The 22,149-nt window shown below is 53.6% G+C and overlaps 6 protein-coding genes across 6 annotated transcripts; 3 read left to right on the top strand and 3 right to left on the bottom strand.

Moving 5' to 3' along the window:
* Window positions 1-1,839: 1,839 nt before the first annotated feature.
* CABS01_06512 (uncharacterized protein) lies at window positions 1,840-2,967 on the top strand (the record flags this gene model as incomplete). The annotated part of the gene is made up of 1 exon (XM_060539878.1): window positions 1,840-2,967. The coding sequence occupies one exon, from the start codon at window positions 1,840-1,842 to the stop codon at window positions 2,965-2,967; it is 1,128 nt and encodes a 375-aa protein (XP_060404415.1).
* Window positions 2,968-3,445: 478 nt separating this feature from the next.
* CABS01_06511 (uncharacterized protein) lies at window positions 3,446-4,772 on the bottom strand (the record flags this gene model as incomplete). Its single annotated transcript, XM_060539877.1, has 4 exons — window positions 3,446-3,769; window positions 3,883-4,243; window positions 4,311-4,396; window positions 4,518-4,772. 4 exons carry the CDS (start codon window positions 4,770-4,772, stop codon window positions 3,446-3,448), a joined length of 1,026 nt encoding a protein of 341 aa, XP_060404414.1.
* A 1,898-nt stretch (window positions 4,773-6,670) lies between these two features.
* On the bottom strand, window positions 6,671-9,271 carry CABS01_06510 (mechanosensitive ion channel; the record flags this gene model as incomplete). Its single annotated transcript, XM_060539876.1, has 1 exon — window positions 6,671-9,271. The coding sequence occupies one exon, from the start codon at window positions 9,269-9,271 to the stop codon at window positions 6,671-6,673; it is 2,601 nt and encodes an 866-aa protein (XP_060404413.1).
* Window positions 9,272-11,662: 2,391 nt separating this feature from the next.
* Window positions 11,663-12,160, top strand: CABS01_06509 (uncharacterized protein; the record flags this gene model as incomplete). Its single annotated transcript, XM_060539875.1, has 1 exon — window positions 11,663-12,160. One exon carries the CDS (start codon window positions 11,663-11,665, stop codon window positions 12,158-12,160), a length of 498 nt encoding a protein of 165 aa, XP_060404412.1.
* A 3,748-nt stretch (window positions 12,161-15,908) lies between these two features.
* On the bottom strand, window positions 15,909-19,296 carry CABS01_06508 (uncharacterized protein; the record flags this gene model as incomplete). Its single annotated transcript, XM_060539874.1, has 4 exons — window positions 15,909-18,157; window positions 18,237-18,717; window positions 18,827-19,109; window positions 19,178-19,296. 4 exons carry the CDS (start codon window positions 19,294-19,296, stop codon window positions 15,909-15,911), a joined length of 3,132 nt encoding a protein of 1,043 aa, XP_060404411.1.
* Window positions 19,297-20,327: 1,031 nt separating this feature from the next.
* On the top strand, window positions 20,328-21,794 carry CABS01_06507 (uncharacterized protein; the record flags this gene model as incomplete). The annotated part of the gene is made up of 6 exons (XM_060539873.1): window positions 20,328-20,463; window positions 20,573-20,707; window positions 20,768-20,795; window positions 20,855-21,039; window positions 21,114-21,487; window positions 21,579-21,794. The coding sequence occupies 6 exons, from the start codon at window positions 20,328-20,330 to the stop codon at window positions 21,792-21,794; spliced, it is 1,074 nt and encodes a 357-aa protein (XP_060404410.1).
* Window positions 21,795-22,149: the final 355 nt, after the last annotated feature.

Genomic DNA, 22,149 nt, shown 5'->3' with positions numbered 1-22,149 from the left:
CGATTGGCAGACACAACCAACAGCACTGTTGGGCGGTTTCGGACGGGCGAGGTCCGATTCTCGGAGTATTTGATAGTGAGCCTACTGCGGGGATCTCGTTGTTGTTGTTGCGGATAGCGGTTCGAAGAGCCAGTCGTCAAGCAGGATGACGAAGGTTCATAGCCGCGTCAAGGTTGTTCGCGATGGCGACACGACATGGTCGCGGAGAGAGAGAAAGGGGAAGAGGGGAGAGAACGTGGCGCCAGGCGTTGTTTTTCTGCGACATGGCTTCGACGGCATAGCACCTGGACAAGGTAATAAACGGTGGCAGAGAGGTGCGAATAGGTGACTAGACTAGATTGAGCTGCAGTGCGGCTGAGCTGCATGGGCGTGGGCGTTGTCTCTGTCTGTCTTTTCGAGGATGTGTGTGATGAGAGAGGAATGGAGCGGGCAGCTACAGATAGTGTACCGCAGTACATTGAAGCCCAAGCAACGAACTAGTTGCTCCCTTCAAGTTCCCTGTAGGGTACGGGGTACCAGGTGCAGGTCACTCCACCCCCGATGCGGCTTGGCTTTATTTTTAGGGGTCTTTGGGGTCCATTGGGCCTTGCCCGGGGGTGTCTTCGGTGCTTGGGTAGCATCCCCCGGACCGCTTCAGCAGGGTCTGTGTGGTGATGGTGGCTGATCTCCGGCAATCTGCCCTGTTCTATTGGACAACGACGTTTGCTGACTGTGCATCCTGTTCGACCTCTACATCTCGGACTCCTTGATTACTAACTTCCGACTCACACATCTGCCTAATACGACAATATCAAAGGATGATTCTGAGAATTCATGGTGTTTGGAGCTGGAAAACCAAGGATTGAGAAATGATTTTCATGATTATTGTTACCCTGTTTAGTGCCTTGAAGATCCGACCTCCCTCGACAGCCAATGGTAGCTTGAGAGAGAGGCATCACCCAGTCGTCAAGGTCCATCCCTGTTTAAGCTCCAGTCGCGAATGCCATCCCATGAACCGACCGATGGAACAAGGCACTACCCGGCATTCCACGTGTCACGAAGCTTCAAGGAATCATTTGGGAGTGCATGAGGTGCACTCGCCGTTTCCAGTTCAGAAGCCAAAGGGTCATCCCGAATGCCACCTTCTTCCCAATCAGATCCAAGGCTGAGTCACCATGGGAGCTTTCAAAGGGGAACGTGTAAGGTAATAGTCTCAATTCTTTCTGAGAATGCCATGAGAGGAACGGTTGCTGTCACCTTTTCTCTGCCCTTCCTGCTGCAGGCGGCCGAGTTTCTGGCAGCGCCATCGTAGCTTCAAGTTTGCCATGCCCAAGTGAAGCATCACCATGTACAGACTGTACCCATCGTGCCAGGAAGGGGCCGAGGATACTGTCACCGTTGCTTCTCTAATGGAATTCTGACCTCCGCTTCTCCTTCCTTCCTTCCTTCCTTCCTTCCTTCCTTCCTTCCTTCCTTCTTACTCTTGCTCTGAGTCCTTGGTTTCTGAGGGGAGTTACCACTCGGTCACAACGTGGTCACTTACCCGCCAAGTGTCAGGTACTGTGTCTACTTCTTTCCCATAGCAAGAACCTCCAAGGCTCAAACATTGATGGACGGAAAGAACAAGTTTCAACTCATTGGGCCCTCCTTCCGCCTTCCAGCTGCTCTTCTAGAGTTTCTCTGCCATACGCGGTACACTTCCTGTTGCTCACTTCCATCTTCTCTTCTCCGTCTCTTCTTAAACACCTCAACAGCACCACAAATCTTGGACCGAAACCTCATCACCTCGAAACTTCAATCCTCTCTTTCTTGGTTCTGTCCTATTGTCCGTCTTTACCTTGGTTCTCTTCCCTCAGCAAGATGACTTTCTCACGCACTCTCAAGGCCTTTACGGTCATATCTTCCCTGAACCCTTTCAATCTGCACCGCCTCGCCCCGAGCAACGCTGACCAGAACCTGGTTCTAGCTGACTGCGGCATTGGCTCTAACCCAGAGAACCTAACCTGGTCCACATCCCGCCAGATGAACTGGTATAAAGGTGCCATCTGGTCCACTCCAGCCGAGACCGACCCTGCTCCTCCTGACATGGTTGTCGAGATGCCCTACAATGACGGCAAATATCCCTGGAACTACGAGGGTGCCTCTGCAACATTTTCAAACGGCGATACCTGGTCTACCTGGATCGAAGACGGCACCCCAGAGCTCTTGCGTGCCGGGAAGGCCATGAGCACCAAGGACGGCGGTACCACCCTCTGGTGTTACACCTATCGCGGACGCCCTATCAGTATGAGCGCTTCCGGCAACTCTACCTGCATCTCAGCTTTCATCTGCAACCACCTTGAGAACGGTCCAACTCCTTGGGCCAGACTTCCTGGCGTCTGGGTTCCTACGGACAACGGAACCGGCTCAACAGGTGGTACCAACAAGCCCTCAGCTGAAGGAAGAACTCTTAGCGTCAAGGTCGAGGTCAGCCCTCGCCCTGCCATCTGGTACGGCACCATTGCCCATTTCCTGAGCAGCATCCTCTTCACCACAGACGGCTATTGCAGTCCTTACCCTTTCTCGAACCGTCTCAACTCGACCGTCACGGCCCATTGCCAAGGCACCAACGCTACTCCCCTCAACTTTCTGCCTGTCTTCTTCAACGCACTCAAGAACCTTGGTACCGTCCCAGGCTCTGATGGCTACTTCGTCTACAATCATGGGCCAGCCCCCTTCGCCAATGACACCTCTGACGACACCCTCACCCTACCGGCAACTTTCAATCTCACAGCATATGACATGGCTACTGGAGAGCTCAAGGGCTTCATTGGGTACGAGATACAGTGGCCGGAGCCCGGTATGGGAATCCACTGCAGCGAGTGCAACGCCACCAAATTCAACGACGAATACAACACCGCCATTGCCTCCGCTTTTGACGTACTTTACCCTGCGTACTCCGAGGTCGTCATCGAAAGCAACTGTACTTTTGCTACACTGTGTTGGTAACAATGTTGTTTGGAGCTTGTCCCTATGATATGACGATTTGTTGCTGTATCGATATGGATGGGATCGACTTTATGACGTGTATGGCTCAAGGTCGAGCTTGAAGTCTGCTTATCATAAGGTAAAAGTGAAGGGTTGGGAACAATGCGAGATACTGGGAGGAGCGGTTCATCAAACGGCCCTTCGGACGAGCAAACCTTATATCTCTTTTGGTGGCGACCTTATAATATTGTTTCAAAGGTCTCATGTATACCATAGACCTCAAATAAAGCATCATATCAAAATTTCCCCATTGAACTGTTAACGAAAGCGTTCGTTAGCTTGCTTTCATGGCGATGTTCCGGTGGTCTCCCCGCTCTACTCTCCCTGAGTTGCCGATGTATAAGGGCTGCATACCTTTCCACAAGTTCCGGGCCTCGACCTTTTTGACATCACAATCTCATCGATCCCAAGACGACCATCCCGGTGATATCACCTCCGTTCAAACATATTCAAAACACATCTTATCCCCACGGACATCCATTGTGTCCCTTATGGTGATATTCTCAGCCAACCCAGGCATCCACAAAATATGGTCCAGCGTCGTGACGTTGCTGCCTCCATCCCCAAAGTACGGGAGGAACATGTCCTCGGGCAGGATCTTTGGCTGCGCGTCGAGAAAGATCTGGTTCGCCGCGACGTTGGGGCCGCCCATCGCGTAGAGCCTGCCGGGAGAGGAAGTCTGCCACTCCCACCAGAGGCGGTCGAAGTTCGTATGGTGGAGGTAGAAGATTGGGTCAGCGGGTGAGCGGGCGTGGTCGCGCATCTGTGATGTTAATCAGCATTGGATTCGATGACTTTTTTTGCCGAGAAGAGTCCTTTCATTCTGCTCGATGCTGGGAGAGCAGGAGATGGACCAATGGAAAAGAGAAAACTCACGATGCCACCGACGCCCAAGTGCCCACCACTATGCGGTGTATTCCCAAGACACCCCAACATCTCCCCGTAATCATCACCCTTTTCAAGCGCCATGCAGGGCTCTACGACGTTCGCTTGGGAAACGGTATCGAACGCCGTCTGGTTTAGGGCGCGTGTGAGACAAACGCCGCCTCCTCCTGTCTCGTCTCGTTCAAGTTGCGTGTTGAAGCGGACGCGGTAGTCCGTGAAGGCGCCGTCGAGGATGCAGTTTGTGGATGCGTCGGTCCGACCTGTGCCGAAGGCTTTGACTGTGGATGCGGTGTCCCAGACGGAAGCGTTTTGGATGAGGTAGAGGGACTGATCTGTTTGTTGGTCCCAGTAGCTGGAGGAGGTGTGAGTTGGGTGCTGAATTCCTGCGGAGAGAGAACCAGGGAGGAGGGCAGACGTACGGGTATGGACCTGTGTAGCCGCATTCGTTACGGAGGAGGTCTTCGTGGATCTTGGTGTACCATCTATGCCAGGGGAACAAGGCGCCCTTTTCGGTTACTCGGTCTGATTAGCCTCATTGAATAACAATATTCAAGCACACACTTCTCAAGACGGAAGTCAAACAGTTCGACGGCATGTATCCAGACACTTGTTGTGTTTGCACGTACCACTGTGTGGATATACCGAACCTGCGCAATATGCGCGACAACCAACTCCTCCCAACGGCTCGTCGCGCCCCAGCTTCCGACTTTGGCTGGCGCTTGCGACGGGTCCATTAGACAGAGCGTCGAGTTTATGTAGCTTGCCTTTTCGTCTTCCGTCAGGGCGGTCCATGGTTTGCGGACCGAGGGGTTGGTGCAGGTTGCGGACGTGGCCGTCGTTGCTGCGAGGAGGGCAGCTAGAGCGAGGAGTATCCTCGCCATGGTTCCGGTATCACGCGAGGAGATATCCTGCGGAATTGGGGGCGTGAGAAGAACGAGGGGTGTCGTGTGATGCCTTCGCGGGATGAGAGTTGGGGATGGGCGTTGCAGAAACGAATGGAATGTCGCCCTTGTGTAGTGGACGAACGGCTGGTAGAATCTGGCAGAGACAGCCAGTAAGTTTGCCAACAGCCACTTGAGGCCATCGTCGACTTGCGCTTCACCTTTTTCTTAAATAAGAGAAACCGTTTGCGAGCAGGACTCAGAAGATCCTGCGCTAGAGGGTCTTCTTCTTCGTGCCTAAATCGTCCATTTTTGTGTAGAGCCCCGTGTCTTGGCGATTTAAGATAGAGATCAGATGGTCCGATATCTTCATGTTGACTTTCTTGGTCCACGATTTTACCCTGAGATTCTAACAATGCCTCTAGAAAATATAGTGTATAATGCTTGGCGAGTATGCATAGAACCAGCCCGTTCCCTGTAAATGACCACGTAAAGTTGCCCTTTTGGACTTCTTCGGGCCTCCCATCCCGGACTTGTCCCATTACGGCCCCGCTTCAACTGACGTCTTGAGAATTGAGTTTACGACCCAGGGATTCATGTTGATTAAGGAAATCATGATCCGGTGGTGCACCAAAACTCCGCAAGAAGCCTTGTGACGTCTATTTCAGTTCAAGGAGCATACTATGCCAAGCGAAAAGACGGTTAGGTGAAGATATCGAAGCCCAACTACGTCTTCTGAGGAGTTGCCTCACGAATAGCTTACGTACCTAGGAAACGACATCCATCCAGCATGCCGACTTTCCCGGTTAACCGAGGAAGCAAGCTTGAGACTTGGGACCGAAAGGACCCAAAACCTTATCCGCAAGCTCGGGTTTGGCTTGTTCGAAATGGCAAGTAAAGCCGGCCCTTTAAAATTAAGGTATGTTGATATATCCTTGGCACCAACAGAGAGTGCATCTTTTACCGGGAAAGCCGCCGCGCCCTGTTCCGGATAACCCGGCATCGCAGTACGGGGGAGGAAGAGGGTGCCGAAGGGAGCGGGACGTGAACGAAATCCTGGCGCAGTATCCTTGATTCAGATGATATCAAAAGACATTTGCTGAATTGTCCTGAGAAGGACGTTATTTCCCTAGCTTGATGTCTCAGTTTGGACCTTTCTAGGGGAATTATTTTGGTGGAGGGGTTGCGCCGTTGAAAGTCTTTTCTCCAACCTCCACTTACCGGTCCACATCGGAACGAACCTCTCCTGGTAAACAATCTTCTCAGGAGAAGAGGACGTGCTCGCTGGTCATGCGGTTTTCGGCTGAAGAGACAAAGAACGGGGAAAAGTGCAGTATCGCGAAGCATACAAGAGGCGGCGCCGGGGCGCGCCTTTCGAACTATGTCGCGTGGCAAACGCAGAAGTTACCTGACATCAGAAAATAAACCTGCGTTGGGTTGGTGCGAATTACCTTGAGTAAGGGGGAACACGATAGAAACACTGTTCGTACGATGACACAATCAGCAACTGAAGATGAGTCGAAAGCTGTCAACTACAGCAAGTGAGCGGAATGGGTATACGCGAGATGAATTACGAATCGAGGCTTCTATTTGGGTATTTTACCCCGATTTCTGTCTGTCCAAAGGGAAGCGTCTTTTCGCTCCTAATGCCAATTTCTGTGAAATAAAACTCCGTCGACACCTTGCGACAGATACTCGGGCGTTCTACCCAGATCCTTTCGTACGCACAGGTGATCATGCAAACTCTTCTCTATCTTCTCCTTCTCTAGGTCGCTTTTCTCGCTTCGCTGATTACAAATATCGCATTATGAAAAGAGTGTAGGTGTCCCGAGCCTGAGTGCAAGGGAAAGGACTTCTGTTCTGCTGGGAAAAAGAGATCTCATCGTCTGTCGTTTGATCTAAACAATGTCGCCGGTCTTGGCTCTGCTGGAACTCCGCGGTCGGCCAAAGAAGCGTCGGCGCTGAGATCCAGAGTCGTGACTAGCTCTTGAAGCCGCGGCGCCTGACGTCGCGCTTTCTGGGCGTTCGAGGTCGGTTCGTTCGCGGATGCTCTGGAGGCGAGCGACGTGCGGCTGGTGGACCTCTCTGCGAGCCTCAAACACGTCCTGGAAATCGCTCCAGTTGTTGTCAATGAAAGGCGTCATACCAGTGCGGGAATCGGCGCGAGCGCGAGTGGCCACCGCAGTCCCCGCTGTAGTAGGCTGAGTAGTAGAGTGAATGGAGTGAGAGTCGCCTCCAGGCGTCGCAGGCTCGATGCCACTGGGACCACCGTTCTTGGAAGAGTCGTACGAAGGAGGGGCGCCGCCTGCCCAGTAAAAGGGTGTGTTGCGGGAACCACCAGGTTGCACCTGCCAAGGGCCCTGGAGACCAACAGCACGAACCTCGGCCATAAGCTGGGCGGCAAACTTGTTGTGTCTTTGCAGACGGAGCAGTTCGTTCTGGAAGTTGGACTTGTGGAAGAAGATCAAGTTCATGGTGAAAGATTGAACCTCATTAAGAGTGCGGACTTCAGTAATAATGCGAGGCTGGTAGTCGCGCTTGTGTTCGAGGCAGAAGTTGAGCATGCGAGACTTGAGCTCCTCGATGAGCTCCGGATCGGTGCCGAAACCAAGCTTGAGCTCGATAGGATCGGCCAGACCGGCAGAACGGCGCTGGTTGAGGATGAAAAGGGTGTTCAGCACACTGTTGGGTGCCTGTACAATGTGACCCTCCATCTTCTTGAACTCGGTGTACAGCAGGGAAATTTCCGTAACGTAGTAATCGTCGCCAGTTCCGGTGGTACCAGTGTTGCCGTAGACAGTGACGCGGTCACCGACATCGAATGGGTGCTTGACGAATACGAAGATGATGGACTGCAGGAACTCTTGGGCGCTGGCCTGGAGCAGCCATGCGAGACCGAGGAAACTGGATCCGGCAGAAGCGAGACCGGCAGCGGCAGAGCCTGAGAGAATGGAAATGAAGACGATGATGGCGATAATGACAATGATGACGAGGAAGACCTTATCGAGCTTTTTGATGACGGAATCGAGATCCTTCAACGAGGCAGCGATGGCCTTGCGCTCAAGATGAATTTCGTTGCAAGTGAGTTCCATCTCTTCCATAGAGATATCACCATTGAGATCCTTGTCGAAAATGCTAAAGGCGTGTTCGGCCTCTTCACTGGTCTTGAAGGCGGACTGCATGTCTTCAAGGTAGATGGTCTCTTGACCGTCCTTGGCGAGACTCCGGAAGATGAGGCGGGCAAGAGAATGAGCAGAACCCGTGTTACGCAACATCTCGTATGTGATCTTGCGGGCATGGTTGAAAGCGACCTTTCGTCCCATGAAGTCGTTTCCAACACGAGCCGCAACGCCACCGGCCTTGTTGAAGGCAGTGCGAACATTCTTTCCGACGACACCCATTGGGGTACGGGCGCCTGACCTGTTGCCGTTCTCGGTTGTGAGCCATATAGAGTCCTCGCGATTGATTCGCATCTTGGAGTGCTCGTAAAGGTGGACCAAATGGTCGATATCGCTCTTGTTCGTCTCGATTCGTTGGACGTAGGTGCGCTGATGGAAAGATGTGGCAATCCATTGGATGCAGATCTTCTCCACCCAATTGAGAGCAGCCAGGACCAAGAAAGCGATAATGACCTTCTGGACGATATCGACCCATTTGAGATCCGGCTTGGTGTCGGTGTCCGGGTTGAACCCGTCGGGAAGAACGCGGTGGTCTTCGAGTATGGGCGAGTAAGAGCAAAGAATGGCGAGCATCCACATGAAGAGGGCAGTGTGCAGCTCCAGACCCTGGCCGATATCCCTCCACTTCTTATGGTTCGAAGAGCCCATGACAATGGCAATACCGCCAAAGGTGAGGGGCATAAAGCTGGTAACCATACGCGTAGCCCACAATGAGCACCAGACAACCTCGAGCCAGATTCCGAACCAAGTGAGATAAACGCCGTAGGCACCACCAACGGTAGCGCTTTCGGCGTCCACGGCGAAGTGACCGATGAGAACCGGAATGAGAAGAAGCGCGGCACCGGGAATCAGATAGACAAAGTATCGGAAAACACGTGGGAACTTCCTCAGCCACTTCCACAATGCGAAGGCGAAGGCACCGGCCTTCTTCTCAGGCGGCGGCTTAGCGGCATCGGCAGGGTTTGGACCGTTGGTAGCGAAGACATCCTCGGGCTCCATCTCGCGGGTCCTACCCTGGCGAGAACGCTGCTGGGACATTTCATGTTCTTGGTTGGAGATGAGGCGCTCGGCGCGCAACAACTCCAAATCGTCATTGAGGCGTGAGGCTTGTTCTCGTGAGTCTTGCGGTGACATTGGTCCGCCATGCGTCTCTTGGGGAATATGAAGGTGGTTGTCGGTGTTTAATCTCGTCAACTTTTCGGGGTGAGTTGGTTGAGAATTGGGATCAGTTGCGGTTTGGAGACTATCGTCCGTATGCTGAGAATGCTTCTCATTTTCGTCTGAATTGGCGCGATCGCGATTATTTGTTGGCGTCGTCATGGTGGGCGGGATGAAGAGGCCGCGAGGGGCCGTCGGTTGAGTTGGGCAAGATTATGTGGTGTAAGTGGAATATGTGTGTCCAAGGTAAAACGTTGTGGTCGTTTGGATTTCCGAGGGATCAAGAAGTCCTCCCTTTTGCTTTGTGTAGGTAAAGGCGAATAGGCCCGATAAATGCCGTCAGAGGCAAAAGAATGCCAGCAAGATGATGTAAATTCGCGATTGGCGTTTGCGGTCGGGTCGTTTCGCTCTTTTTCTCGGTGAGGGAGAATTGCCGCCGGTTGGCGGTGACAAAGGCGCAAGTACTCCGCGGTGTGTGTTCCGGGGTGGGTAGCTATGACCACCGGCAGGAACTGCGACGAGGATGGGCAGGAGAGAGGAGGACGGTAGACTCTTCAGTCAAGAAGACTCCAGTCGAAAATTGGTACCTTCCTGTTTCTCCGTGGGTGAAATGTACCTGGAGAGCCGGTAAAGCTGGGGAAAGAAATGGGAGGGAAAGAGCTGGGGATGGAGCTCACGTTGAAAGGTCGAGGGGAGGAGGGTTGGATGAAATATTTCTTGGGAGGTGCACCTTCCCGTCTTTTGTCGATGGGAAAGCTTAGGTTCGATGGAAGTCACCAAGTATCCCCGTACCTCTTCAGATTCAGATGGAGACCTTGGGAATAAGTGAACAGGGAAGGAGCAAGGGGGCCAAGACCGAAAAGGCAATCAGCAGAAATGGCAGGCACGAGCACTTCCATGTGCTTGCAGTTGTTAATCAGCAAGCGGTCGCGCAGTCTGGACTCTTTTTCTTCACGCTCCTGGTGACATTGGATGGGAGCTTTGGCAGGCAATGGCAGCAAAGATATGGGTACTGCTTCAGTCCCCGACACTCCGATTCCCCGGTCTCTCTCGGTCATTTTATAGAAACAGGGACTTGTAGAGTAAAACTGGACCTCTGTTTCCTCTCTGGCATTGGAGGGCGCGAGGGGCCCCCGGGGGTGGTGTTTGAGCTCAATGAAATATAGAGGGACGGGGTGGGAACCAAGAATTTGACCACAGTGACGGTTCCAAGAATTGGCTCCAGAATTCTATCTGCACGTCCGAGCCTTGTTCACGTTGACCAGTGGTGGCGCTTGTGAATCGCTGCTTCGACCCGCGGCGCCACGTCGGTGCCCAGAGAAAAAGAATGGGGGCGACGCGCGATGATCTTGCTTGGGGGGCTTGCTCGTCATTAACATTTAAAAATTGGGTCTCCATTTTTAGCTGGGCGTGGGCCTTTGGACCTGGATGTTGGGGCCATCAATCTGGCCCATCTGGCTTTGGCAATGGCAATGGCATTTCTTGGTGGTTGAATCTCTTCCCCTTGGTGTTTGCTGCTCAAAGCATATACTGGAACTGTAGGTAACTTGTAGAAATCCTCAATTTGAGAACTAAGGTAAGTGAAAAAGTACCTTGAATACGTACTTTACGATAGCTGAAGCAGGAGCTGTACATGTTTTTGAGTGACATTTTCTCGGAGTGGGAGCTTGGGCAAGCTGCACCCGCGGAGGGTGGCAGTGGCAGCGAATGCGACAGCGATATGCCGGCTGGCACTGGGCTCAAAACCGGGTCCGTGCTATCTGACAGGAGAGCCGCTGCAGGGAACATTCAATTCGTGAACCTGGAAACCTTGGAATCTCGAGCGCCTCCTTCACTGGGATGTAGCTGTTTTCCACGGGTAGGAAGCTTTCGTTCCTTCCCCCCTCCCTTTTTTTCTTGTTCTTCTCTGTGTGGTGGTGAGGACGGATGTTGCTAGTTTCCAAGGACTGAGAAAGGGTCCTTCTGTCTTCTAGAGTCCAGGGGTCCAGAGATTGAAGTTGTTCCCCCGGAGCTTTGAATTGCCTTCCTGCCTTCTCAACGACCACACCCACTCGCTTCCTGCCGTATCGTGCTAGGTATTATAGACGGAAGGCACAAAGGGGGAAGGGAGGGACCCTGAATATCCTCTCCGTCAAGTTGATTACCTTACTCGGGAGCACCGCAATGGGCGATAAGGCCATGGCTGGTTTTCTCGCTGTAACATTGCAATTAACTTTGAATTGCAGAGCCCCGTTGCCTTTTCACTTCGCTCTCGACCGAAACTTTGTGTTTTGCAGCACGGCAACTACTGCACTGCACTGCACTGCATTGTAAAGTGGTCACTGTTGTGCACTGCAAGCTGCGGATAGTCAGCATCACTCATTGATCGATTTGTCGCACTACCAAGGTCTTTCTTGGCTTTCCTCAGTTCACATCACGCCCCTTGCGCCGAATATTCATCTTCGGTCCGCGGCAGCTCTAAACTGAATGGCGGCTAGCGTCTTCGTCGTCGTCGTTTACACATTGTCCTCATCGTCATATGCCCCATAGACATCCATCACCGCACATGCGCGCATGGAGAAGATGATGCGAATCCGATTCCCTATTGAGATGTGCCTGCCACACATGATCGGAACCCCATACCAACAATGGGTCACTTTCGAGCTTCACATTGTCTCCGACTCTCCGTTCGAATGGCAGATGACTGGTACTGGGGAGAATCCGGAGACTACAGCTGCGCATCCATATGGTCTAATGGGACACAATGAACTGGGAGACCCCCACTGGGTCGAACCCACGATCGCCCGTCATCGCGATCCTTTTGGTGCCTTTCCACTGCGATATTGCCTGTCCATCCGCACGCCGCATCCCTGGCCCGAGTGGTGGCCGTCGTCTGAGACACCGAGACGCAGTCGCATAGTGAGGCTCTCCGCTGCGTCGCAACGAACCGACGCCACCAACCGACTGAACCGTCTCGCCCGATCCCGCGAACAGACGGTCGCAGATCACACACGCTGCCGCCCGAATCGCCATGTCATGCCGGCATACGTATACGCCAGGGGAGGGGCATGAAGACGGGCGGCCGGGTAAACCACCAGCACATAAGCACATGGCCGTTACTTTCGGCGCACGGCATCCTTTGCTGCACTTTACTGTCGTGCGAATACTACCAAGTGCCTTAAGTAAGGTGTTTAGCAGCATCAAGTTTGCAAGCCACCCTCAACAGAAATAGTGTCCGATGACTGTAGTGCGTGCCTGTCGCCAATGCCCAATCTACTGTGGAAAGGGCCGAAGAGACCAGAGACCATTGTGTCACCAGCGCCAGCACCAACCAGTGACGACAGATGCTCTCAGCACCTTCTCTTAGGCTCTTAGCACACCTGTCCTCCCTCGAGGTTATGCAAGATACTTGGCACTAACTAGGACGACGGTGACTTACAGAAGCCCGAAGCGCGGGAGAACAACTGCCAATGGTAGAAAAGAGACTAAGGCCGGGCCAAACTGGTATCGATACGAGGGACTACCGCAAATCCATTCCACGAGCGGAAACCATGGCAGAACCGGTGTGTCTTAGCGGCAGTACACCCTCTGGATACTCTTGAAGTTTGCCCTGATCTGATTTTGCCGTCCTTGTCTGGCAATCCTGCATGTGTCTGCAGCGGCTAATCAGCGGATGGCTCATTCGATCTTTTGATGCAAAAAAGTGGCCGTCACCCGCCCTTGTCACATCAACACGCATGCAAATCAATCAACCAACCAATCCACCTCGGATTCCGGACTGCATGATTCGCCTGCCAATGGAAGGGTTCTCTGTGCCTCAGGTCATTCAGCTAGGTGGGCCGTAAAGGACGACTCCTTAGGCTCCTTCCTCCTGATCTCGAACTTACAGTGTCGGTCCCTTCCTCGCGTCGGGTCACCTCCAACAAAACACGCACCTTCCTTCTCATTCAAATTGCGGTTTGTGCCTATGGACCGACGGTCGGGTGCAGGTGCGACATGCGTGGGTGCTCTTTCCTCTTGCTACGGTGGACCCCCACTCTCATGGTCTCCCAACATGGCCCCACCCGCCACGGCTGACGTCACACGGCGTCTTTCCTGGACCTTCCATGTTCCGCCTTCGACGACGGCAAAACGGGTCCTCCTCACCCGTTTTTTCCCCTGCCAAGACTCCAAGACCCGGCCGCTGAGCCCCTAACCCTCAGCTCGGCCCACCGTCCCCCGAGTCTTTCGAGGCTCACTGTTTCCAACGCTCGATGCCGTCACTGTCCGACGTCGCTGGATTTGGCCCACGACTAACAGTCTGCCGAACCTTCAGACACGAAGCCCAACCTCGTTCACCTCCAATTGTCCATGGTATCGCTGCATCCATGATAACCCCCCTCGTCTGCAATGTCCCGGACTCCAGAACGTCCAGAAGAGTTTTCAGAATTTCTGCTCTCTCCCCGGATCGTTGAGTTGGTCTGGACTCTCGACTCCAAACTGAGCTCTCAAAGCTCCGCAGGGTCATCTTGTCAAGCTTTCTACAGGCTATGGAGTACTCCGTACACTCCAGTCAGCAGGTGAAAGTCAGTCAGTCGGGCTCATTGACGATACCACAGAGTCATGGATCACTCGCAGATGGGACAAGAGAGAGATGACTGCAGCCACAGCAGAACATCAGACAATTGCAAGGGTAGCTCACCAACCACTCAGACTCCAGGACACCAATATCGCTGGCCGCAATTCACAGGCTGCCGTCGGACCTTGAGCCGTTTCACCACTGACCAGACTCGTTTACCCGTACTGACACCACAGGCTACGAAGACCTTACAGTCTCACAGTCTCACCACCACGATTTGACGCGTTGAGACATGCCTTATCTCGCCTCAACACCATCACGGCGATAACGCCTTTTAGCGTCCTTGGAATTCCGACCCTCCTGAAAATCTCTCTTTTCCCACGTCTCTAGCTGCCTTAGTGTCAGAAGGGTTCCGACGCAGTGCGACACACAGCACACAACACACCAACCCGAAATGATCACCATGTCACTCTCCGGCTTGCCCTCTTGAGACTTCCGCCTGTCCGTTTTCTCTCAAGCTTGCCCTGAAGCCGATTGCCACCACCGCCATTGCCCATTCCAGTGGTAGCGGACGGTACATCGCTCGCCGCTGAAAGAGTGCTGAATGCAGGTACCACGCACTCTACTCACCCATAGTGGCTGCAGCCACCGAAAAGTTTTCTTCGATTTGATGGTGTTGGGCTCCCAAAATAGCTACACGACTTTTTCGTTGTCGATTAGCATTTGGCAGTGACAGTCGCAAAGAAAATCAGGGTCATCGTCGAAAGCCGCAGTTCATCGCAACTCTTCAGTGGCTGTGTCAGTAGTAACCTAAATCAATAGGACCTCAAGAACCATTCCAGAAATTCTAGGCCGGTCGGAAAACTCGATCGGCGTCGAATGATCGAAGTTGTCTAGCACCCAGTTGGTCCACCGTCAAACTACGCGTCTAGAAAATTGCCAGCATGTCGTCATGCTCTGCCGCACACCAGCGAACCATACAGAGGCTGCGATGGCTGGCGCGTTGCTCACGCTCAGATTCGACATTCAAGCTTTCGGTCCCCGAGCTCGTCTACGCGCATCTCCCGAATAGCAATCCTACGCCCGCAGATTCCCTTCCCATCGAAGTGGTGATCGGCATCAGTCCGGGAGGACAACTCAGAGCAAGCAGATCCCTTGACCCACGATTCTCCGACTGGGAAAAAGAGTGACAAGCATCGCCAACCGCCACAATTCGTGTCCGCTTTTTCTCGTAGCGATCTCAGCGAGCCCTTGACCTCCACAACCCCGTACCCTTGATTGCGAAGCCGCTCGAACCAGGCGCAATAAGATTGAGAAGAGCCAGACCGCTCCTTGGCCCTGCTAATTGCTCAACGTTCTAGACGAATCAACACGCCATCCGCTGCCCGTGCTATCGCTCGCGACCGCCCATATCAAGCCAGAATCCATCCAATATCCCTTGCCGACGACGTGCCCTGACCTTGCGCTTCAGGGCTCCCTTCCGGGGACCAGCAGCCGCCCGCCTAGCGCATATGGGAGCAAACGCACGCCAGCCCACCGGTCTATGGAGTGCCGGAGCGGAGGACAGCCGCCGCGAGTCCGCGACGCGACAGCGACGTTTCTTCACATGCAAGGCTCCTGGCGCGAAACACCCTGAACCCCCCTGATTTTCAACGACGTGCGACCACCATGCCTGTGCCCCGTGCGGCGATTACGGGAATGAAAATGAGAGGATCCAATGAAGAGAGTTTGCTTTATCTCTCGACAAGACCGCTAATGCGAATCATATTGGCGTTGTCTCGGGTCCATGCCGTCCATGCTTTTGCTTTCGCTTTTCTTCTGCCATGCAATTTGGTTAGAGGAGACGACACTTTGCCATACTTTCTCGTAAATCAAACTCTACCCCTGAGTTGCTGCATAATCCATAGTGAATGAGGCGTCGCAACTCCTGCAACGCGACCACACACTTGCAAGCTCAAAGTTTGTTGTGACTTGTGTGGGCTACGAGATGAAAGTAGCCAGAAAGACGTCGAAACAACATATTCCGGATACCCGTATGTAAGATCCAATAGGCCAATCTTCAAATTCAGCGATAATTAGTTGTAGCTCATGAGTTTGCCTGCGAATGCGGACAAGTGCAATTCACAGAAGAGAAATACTATTCAAGAAGAAGAAAGATGTAGTTGGCTTCAGAATTCGAAACTTGCCTTGAAGCAGTGAAATAGCCACTAGAAAATGAGCCACCACCACAATCCGTTTGTCCAGACTTTTGACGATTCTGCTTCAAAGGACGTTGACAATCTCGACCCATTGAACAGACACCGGTCCCTTGAGTCCATACTCTTCAGCCGGATAAGCCTTGAAGTAACTCGCACCCGCAACAGAAGCAGCGCCACCAGACGTCATGATGCTATCCTGCTCAGCTCTGACGCGGTTATACAACGTTGAGGCAACTTCTACCATGACCACGTTGTCGGCGCCCTCGGAGGGATTCAGGTAGTTTGTGATGTCCACCACAACGTCAGGCGAGCTGTTCACGTCGAGAATGATTTTCTCGTCGTTGACCCAGAGTGCCGTTGCGTCCGTGATGGCGCCTAGGTGGAGATGGGCTCCTAGGCGCTGTGCCGCGGTAGATGAGGATGGGGTTTGGAAGGTGGCTTCGTAGTCTGCTGTGCCGCTTGTGTTGGCCAGGTTCACGGGGTCTAGATCTTTCCAGGGCGCTAGCGGGCTGTTGAGGAACCAGTAAGGTGTGATGGAGGTTTCCATGGAGAGGGAGTCGTTGCTGCTGCGCCAGTCATTGACTGTGATATTCCATACGTCGAGGGTTGTTGCTTCTGGGAGCCGAGAGGTGTTGAAAGTGAGGGTTTTACCGGTGGAGAGGGTGATTTTCGTGGTACCGGGGGCGAGGTGTGCTGTGATGCGGTAATTGCTGGCCGTGGCATTTGTGTTGGGGTCTCGGGACGTGGTATAGAAGAAGCCTTGGAGGAGACCAGAGGTCGATGTTATGTGAGTGCTTGGCGGACGAGGCAGGAAGGGTCTGTTGTGTTCATCATCTGCGAATGAGGCCTGGTTGGAGAAGGCGAGTATGGTAGTCTGGTTTGCTACGAGCGTCACCGGCACGACGATGTCGTTCTCCTCGACGACGTACTGCAAAAGTGGTGATGCCGAGCCCTTCCAGGCATCGAGAACGTACGGTGTCCTGCCCGCCATATCGAGGAAGCTAACATTCGTAGTCGTGGATTTCTCCCCGTCGTTATACAAGAACACAACCTCCGCATCCTCTGTGCTTCGCGAGAAGGAATACCACTTCTCAACAGCATCATCTTTCAAGAACATGACCCGAGGCCGGATGTTGAGAGCAGCAAGAGCAGCGGGCAACTCCTCCACGGATGCAAGTACCTGCACGCCCTCCACTAAAAGAACCTGAGCCATGATGTCCGGAACGGATGCGGCCCCGTCTGAACCAACGCTCTGGAAATCCGGGCTTCCAACAACGAAGATCGGCAGTCCTGCTTCCGCAAACACTTTCGTTCGCTCCGCCATCTCCGGCGTCAACTTTGTCTGGTTGGCAAAGATGAGTGCCTTATACGCAGGTCCGTCCGGAGCAAAGATGCCCTCTTCGCCGACAACGGCGTTCGTGGAGGAGAAGCTCGCAGGGCCGAGATAGTCGTACGTGAAGCCCATCTCCTCAAGATTGTCGCTCTCATAGACCACCTTGTCGAACGGTGCAGCGTACTGATAAAACGCAAGATCAACCCTCGCGGTACCAACTTGACTGACAAACTGGTTCCTTGCAACATACGCCATCGCATCAGCCATGAACCCATCACTGGTATCGTTGTCACCTTTACTGTCGACGTGTTGACTACTCCCCCTCCACGCCGGCATCCGTGGCCCCCACATGTCGGTAAACGTGTACGCGAAGACGGTATACCCAGGCCACGTCGTCTGCGCATAGACGCCAGAATACGCGTACCCGTGGACGACATTCATGCTCACACCACCCGCGAGACCGCGGCGGACGGTGCGGAGCAGGTCCGCGATGGTCTGGGTGTACGATGCGCCGTTGACGGCGCCGGCTTCGGAGGAGACAACGGGGTTGCGGGCCATGTGAGCTGGGCCGGAGACGTGGCGGTAGAGGGAGGGAGAGTCGTTGAAGCCGAGGGACTCGCCTTCGGGTGTGTTGACGAGGGGGATTGAGTCGAGCATGTTCAGGGGCAGGTTGTAGGCTGGCTGGTTGGAGTATTCTAGTCCCCGTTTGCGAGCCCATGCTGAGGTTGTAAGGATGTAGTCTTCGTATCCGGCTTGGAGGGTGAGGCGGTAGTCGTCGTTGCAGCGGGAGACCATGGTGCTGTTGTCCTGTGAGAGGAAGGATTCGCCGTAGGGGAGATTTTGGGCTGCCCAGTAGTTCTCACGTTGGACGAGAAAGGGCAGGCAGGTTGCGATGTCGTAGCCTCTTTGTGCGCGGAAGGTATCGGCGAAGTTGTGCGTCCACCAGAGGGCCGTGTCCATTTCCATGCTGTCTTCCCAGGCTTGAAAGATTGAGACATTAGCAGCGGCCTCTGGACCTGATGGGGGTTTGACTCCGTGGATGATGGCAGCTCTACATACCGTATTTACCAACCCGCGCGAGGAGCTCTCTGTCCTGCCCTTCGGGGACGATGCATTCGTCAAAAAAGTCTGTCAGCTTCTTCGCCCCCGCGGCGCTGAAGTGATCGGTGACCCAGGACCCGTTCTGCACCCACGTCGCGGCATCGGGCGCGCCTTCGACGGAGCGCTGGTTGGTGTAGCGTGTATACCAGGCCATTATGCGCCATGCGTTTTGTGAGTCTTTGGGGGTCGTCCATGAGATGAATCTCGTGTAGGGATCGACTGAGGTGGTGATGTCCATGACACGGCTGAGATTGACTGCTGTGGATGAAGCATTGAATGCCGGTGTTTCTTCGACAGCTAGGACGAAGGAGAGGTTCTGCTGGCCGAATTCTTCGCAGGGGTGCATGAAGAAGTGGAGGGAGGGGCTCGCGGGTTGAGTTGAAAGGGGAAGGGTCCCGTTGAAGACGTGTCCTGGGGCGACTGTGATGTTGACGTATGCCTAGTAAAGTGGTATTAGCCATCCCGATCCTCATGCCACAATTTCCGCGAGAGGGCCAAGGATCTAAGTCCCGCGAAGTGAGTTCAGAAGCAGAATAATCGACACTCACCAACTCCAACGCCAGCCCAACACTCTCCGGCTCCGAGGGCACGCCCTGCCCCTGATTCGCGCCAATTGAAAAGTCAAAGAGGATGTCATCGTCCGCGGCCGCCTGCATCGCCGCGCGGAAGACGGCGCGAGAAGCGTTTGCGCCGTAGCCGTAGGTGGACCAGTTTGCTGAAGGCGAGCGGAACTGGTAGTAGGGTAAGAACTCGAGGCCGCCGGCGCCGACGGAGGCTATCTCGGCCACGTCGCCGGTGACGGCTTCGATGTCAACTTCGGCATCTGGGAGCCTCGTTTAGGGTGAGATGTTAGTGTTGAGAAATTAAGGGAAGGCTAGTTTGGGTAGAGTAGATCTCACCAGTATCTAAACTTTGGGCGGTAGATGTTCGGAGGAGAGACGAAGTCGTCAAGGCTGTGGGCTTGGGATATCGTTGATAATGACGCTGTGAGCGCGGCAAGGGCTCCTAGGCCGCGCATGATGTCCTATTGTGGTGATATAGCCCGTGGGAGTGTCGGTATTCTTGTCTTACTGAAAAATTGAATAGGCTCCAGCCCCCTTTTAAGATGGGCGCCATTGAGCAGGTACGCGGAACTTGAACCGCATCTCTGCTCTCATCGGAAGAACTCTCCAGTAGTATCATACTAGTCATCGTAGTTAATAAGTGGCTGCGGAATATTGTATACGATGCAGATCAGATCTATGATTGTAGATTGAGTTACGCGTGCAAAATTACATCAAAGTTCCAAGACCCTGTACTGCGGCCTCACCAAGGTTGGGTGTATACGAGATCGAAGTCATGGCGGCCTATACGCGTACAGCACTGGGCCTTTCTCGAGATGGCTTGAACAACACCAGGAAGAGAAGACTTTGTGTGAGTCTTGAGGATCAACTCCGCGGGTGATGGCCTGAGGCGGTGGTGAAATTGATCCATCATACGTCCAATCTGCCAGTACTGCTAGTTGGGTTGCAGGACATCGTCATCAGCTATGCCGGAATCGTTGAAAGGTGCGTGCTTTCTCCATGCTACATGCTTGAAGGGGCCACTTCCCCAGGAAGATGATACCGTCGTCATAATGTAGGCCGAGACCATCCCTGCAAGGGCCGGCGATGCAACGGCGATGCGGGGCATACGAATGCGAAAACGCGGGTTCGCAGCCCCGTGGATGGAATCAGAACCCGCGCTTCTTGGATCTCTTCCGCCGCGCTGTAATTACTCGACATCTCTCAGAGGACTAGTCTTCCTAAGCTTGTTTGCATCCTTGTTTCTGACTTTCTACTATGGCTCTCGAGAAGAAAGGAAGAGTAGCCGGCCGTCAACCATCTAGTGGGGAACAGGGTTCGAGAGGGGTAAATGAGGGACAGAGCTGCTGGTGTCAGTGTGCTTACTATTCATCCAGAGTAAGGTACGCTTAAGTAAGTACATAGTCAGTTTCAACTTCATCTGTCTTCCATCACCGTTGTGCTTGTGAGTTACTTTGAAACTTTCGACAAGCCTTCCTCTCGCGACATGAGTATCGTGGACAGGGCCGTTGCCGTCGTTCAAAAGAACCGACAGCTCGTTGTGGAAAACGTCGCGCTACCGGCGCTCCAACCTCACCAAGTCTACGTCAGCGTCGAATGGGCAGCATTCAATCCCACGGACGGTATGTCATGCAAGCCATACCACTCAAACCCCGCGTCTCGCAACCCGCAACTCAATCATCCCCGACTCCAGCTTTGTGTTTGACGCCCAGCTTACTCATTCCACACCAGGACTTGCGTTTGACGTCGATGCATTCGGAGATGGCGCTGTCCTAGGCTGCGACTTTGTCGGCACTGCTTTTGAAGCTCATCCAAATGTGAGCAGGTTGCAAGTTGGTGATAAAATCGCCGCGTTAGTTTGGGGTGGTAAGTTTTCCCATGGTTCTCACAGACTGTGCAATACTGACCTTGGACTTGCACTTATAGGGGAGATAAAGGGTGTTGGGGCCTACTCGTAGGTTTTCGTTCACGGTCGCTTCAAGTAGATTTGCTCACAAGTTTTGAACTGGATAGATCCCGTTGCATCGCCGATGAGCGCATCTCATTCAAGGTTCCGAAAACCGTCGAGGGCCCCAAGGCCAGCGCCGTTCCACTTGCCGCAAACACTGCGTACCTGGCACTATTCTCCGAAGATTGCCTCGGCCTCTCGCGGGATGTATCTACCACAAAGCCTCCTGTGCTAATCTGGGGCGGAAGTTGTAAGTCATGAGATGACCGGACACAGCGTTTCTCAATAAACAAGATTGAGGCCACTGATAACGTTCTTACATAGCCGTCGTCGGATACTTCGCCATCCAACTAGCCAAGCTTCACGGCTACCCCGTAGTCACCACCTGCAGCCCCCACAACTTCGACTACGTCAAGAATGCCGGGGCTACCTGTGTCTTTGACTATAACGACGCCGATGTAGTAGCCAAACTCCAGACCGCAGCACCGACGCTATCACACGTCTTCGACACCATCGGTAACGCAAGCTCCTCGGCGATGGCAGCCGCTGCTCTGAACGGCAGACCTGGAGTTCTCTGTACAGTCCGCCCGGGCAAGGCAAACACCGAGGAGGTGCCAAGCAACATCAAAGTGACTGATGTGTTCGTCTTCACCGCGTTTCCGACGGCCCATACGTACCGAGGACTAGTGCACTGGCCTGTACGTCTTTCCCGCTCTCCCTCTTTCCTGCTCGGCTTCCATCATGAGATCTCGCCAGGCCGTGCGAGTCGCTCACAGGTCGTGTCCATAGGTCTCCATGCCGAATCACCTGCTAAGTGCTGAGCTGTACGAGCGGCTCCCAAGTCTGCTTGAGAGGAATGCCATCAAACCGCCTCCGGTGAAGGTGCTCGGAAGATTAAGCCCTCAGGCAATCAATGAAGCAATGGAATTGAACCGTGCAGGAAAGATATCCGCAGAGAAGCTTTGCTTTGATGTCTCTTCTGCTTTCAGTGAGCAGAGCGTGTAAGTTGGTCCGAATCCAAACGCAAATAGCCCCAGACAACGAGTCGGTGCTCGGGTTACCTATGGAGTAGGAATCGCAATTCTAAGCATCTTACAGGTGATTCTCTAATGTTTACGAACTAGGCGAGCAACTCGCTCTCCCTCTAGAAGGTTGGCCTCAACATTTAGCGCATTGAGCGAGCCCTTCCCATCGCAGAAACCAAGTCGTCATCCAGGACAAGATGTTTGTAGGCTGTAGCCGCTACCCCTAAGCATCTCGCCATGCAGAGGTCCACCAGGGAAATCAAGCCCATCGCAAGCGAGCGAGGCTGTGCTAAGCTTAACAGGCCCCTCGGACATGTGGAGTTATAGAGCCAGAA

This window comes from Colletotrichum abscissum, assembly GCF_030869225.1.
Source record: "Colletotrichum abscissum strain IMI 504890 chromosome Unknown Scaffold_13.1, whole genome shotgun sequence".
In the NCBI taxonomy this organism is placed as follows: Eukaryota; Fungi; Ascomycota; class Sordariomycetes; order Glomerellales; family Glomerellaceae; genus Colletotrichum; species Colletotrichum abscissum.
The sequence above is the reverse complement of the archived record's forward strand: the minus strand, read 5'-3'. Positions and strand labels throughout refer to the sequence as shown.